At 49.6% G+C, this 1,447-nt stretch overlaps 1 protein-coding gene across 1 annotated transcript; it reads left to right on the forward strand.

Moving 5' to 3' along the window:
- The first annotated feature begins 290 nt into the window (after nt 1-290).
- On the forward strand, nt 291-902 carry LOC135389262 (uncharacterized). Its single transcript, XM_064619327.1, has one exon. The coding sequence runs from the start codon at nt 291-293 to the stop codon at nt 900-902; it is 612 nt and encodes a 203-aa protein (XP_064475397.1).
- Nucleotides 903-1,447: the final 545 nt, after the last annotated feature.

The raw sequence follows: 1,447 nt of genomic DNA on the forward strand, positions 1-1,447 counted from the left end.
ATGGCTTCAGAGCGTTTGTCAAGTGACAAAAGGGCAAGACACAGATACTAAACAGTGAAATGCAAAGTGATACAAATTAAATTGGCAATGTACTTGATGAGTACTTGAAGTACTTTGCCTAGTACTTTGTACTTTACTTGAAGTACATTTGGAATTGGGTACTTTGTACTTTACTTGAAGTACTAATGACGCCAGGTACTTGGTACTGTACTTTAAGTATAATTTTGAGGTACTTTGCCCGTCACTGCCTAGCAGTATGCGCAGAGAGTGCCGTCTATCATCAGCAAAAGATGAAGACCTATCATTCGGAGGTGAACAAGGCTACCACCAACCATGGAAAGGCGGAACGGAAGACGAATGCAAATACGGGACAACGCTGTTGGCGCTGTGAGGGACAACACAGCCCTAAAACCTGCAAGTTCAGCACAGCAACGTGCCATTACTGCCACAAGCGAAGTCATCTGGAAAAAGCCTGCATTTCGAAGAAGAAGGCCACTAAGAAGGGGTACCAGCGCAGCATAACTGCGGACACGTCACAAGAACAACAGTCTACCATTGTCGAACACCAGGTGTCATCTCTTCATGCCCTGGCAAGTGGGAACACTGCGCCCAAGATCACAGTGTCCATCTCTTTAAACAGTACACCAGTGATATTCGAAGTGGACTCAGGTGCTGCTTGTACCATGATCAGCCGCGGCACTTTTTGTGCTGTGTGGCCCACGAAGGCACCCCAAGTGTGCAAGGAGGACATCCACCCACGCACGTGTTCGGGACAGGTACTCGAAGTGCTAGGAACTGCGACAGTACTGTCCAGCACAAGTACAAATCGTGCCAGCTGCCGTTGCTTGTGGTTGAAGGACCAGGTTGCAGCCTACTTGGACGCAATTGGTTTCAGGCTCTAGGGATTCAGGTCAGGCATGTCCATCACACAATGCACAGTGCTGACTGTACACAGCTCCTTGAGCAGTACCAGCATGTTTTTTCTGATGACGTTACAGGTCATGCTGGGGCACCAGTGCACCTCGAAATGAAAGCACGGCCCGTACATTTTGCCATCCGCTCTGCGGTGCAAGCTCACATTGACAATCAGGTTGAGCAAGGGATCTGGGAGCCTGTACAACACTGTGAGTGGGCAACACCCTTGGTATGGGTCCGCGAGAAAAATGGAAGCCTCCGTCCTTGTGGTGACTACAGCAGCACAGTGAACGTAGCAACAAGGAAAGCAGCCTACCCTCTACCTACGACAGAGAAAATCCCGAGTACTTTACAAGGTGGTACCACGTTCAGTACCCTTGACTTGGCACAAGCCAACCAGCAACTACGTGTGACTCCTGCTACAGCAGAAGTGCTCACCGTAATCACAACTAAAGGACTATATAAAGGGAAGCGGCCCCCATTTGGTGTCGCTGCAGCTCTTGCCGTCTTCCAACGCCTCATGGAGACTACA

The sequence above is a fragment of the Ornithodoros turicata genome, chromosome 3, assembly GCF_037126465.1.
Source record: "Ornithodoros turicata isolate Travis chromosome 3, ASM3712646v1, whole genome shotgun sequence".
Classification (NCBI taxonomy): domain Eukaryota; kingdom Metazoa; phylum Arthropoda; class Arachnida; order Ixodida; family Argasidae; genus Ornithodoros; species Ornithodoros turicata.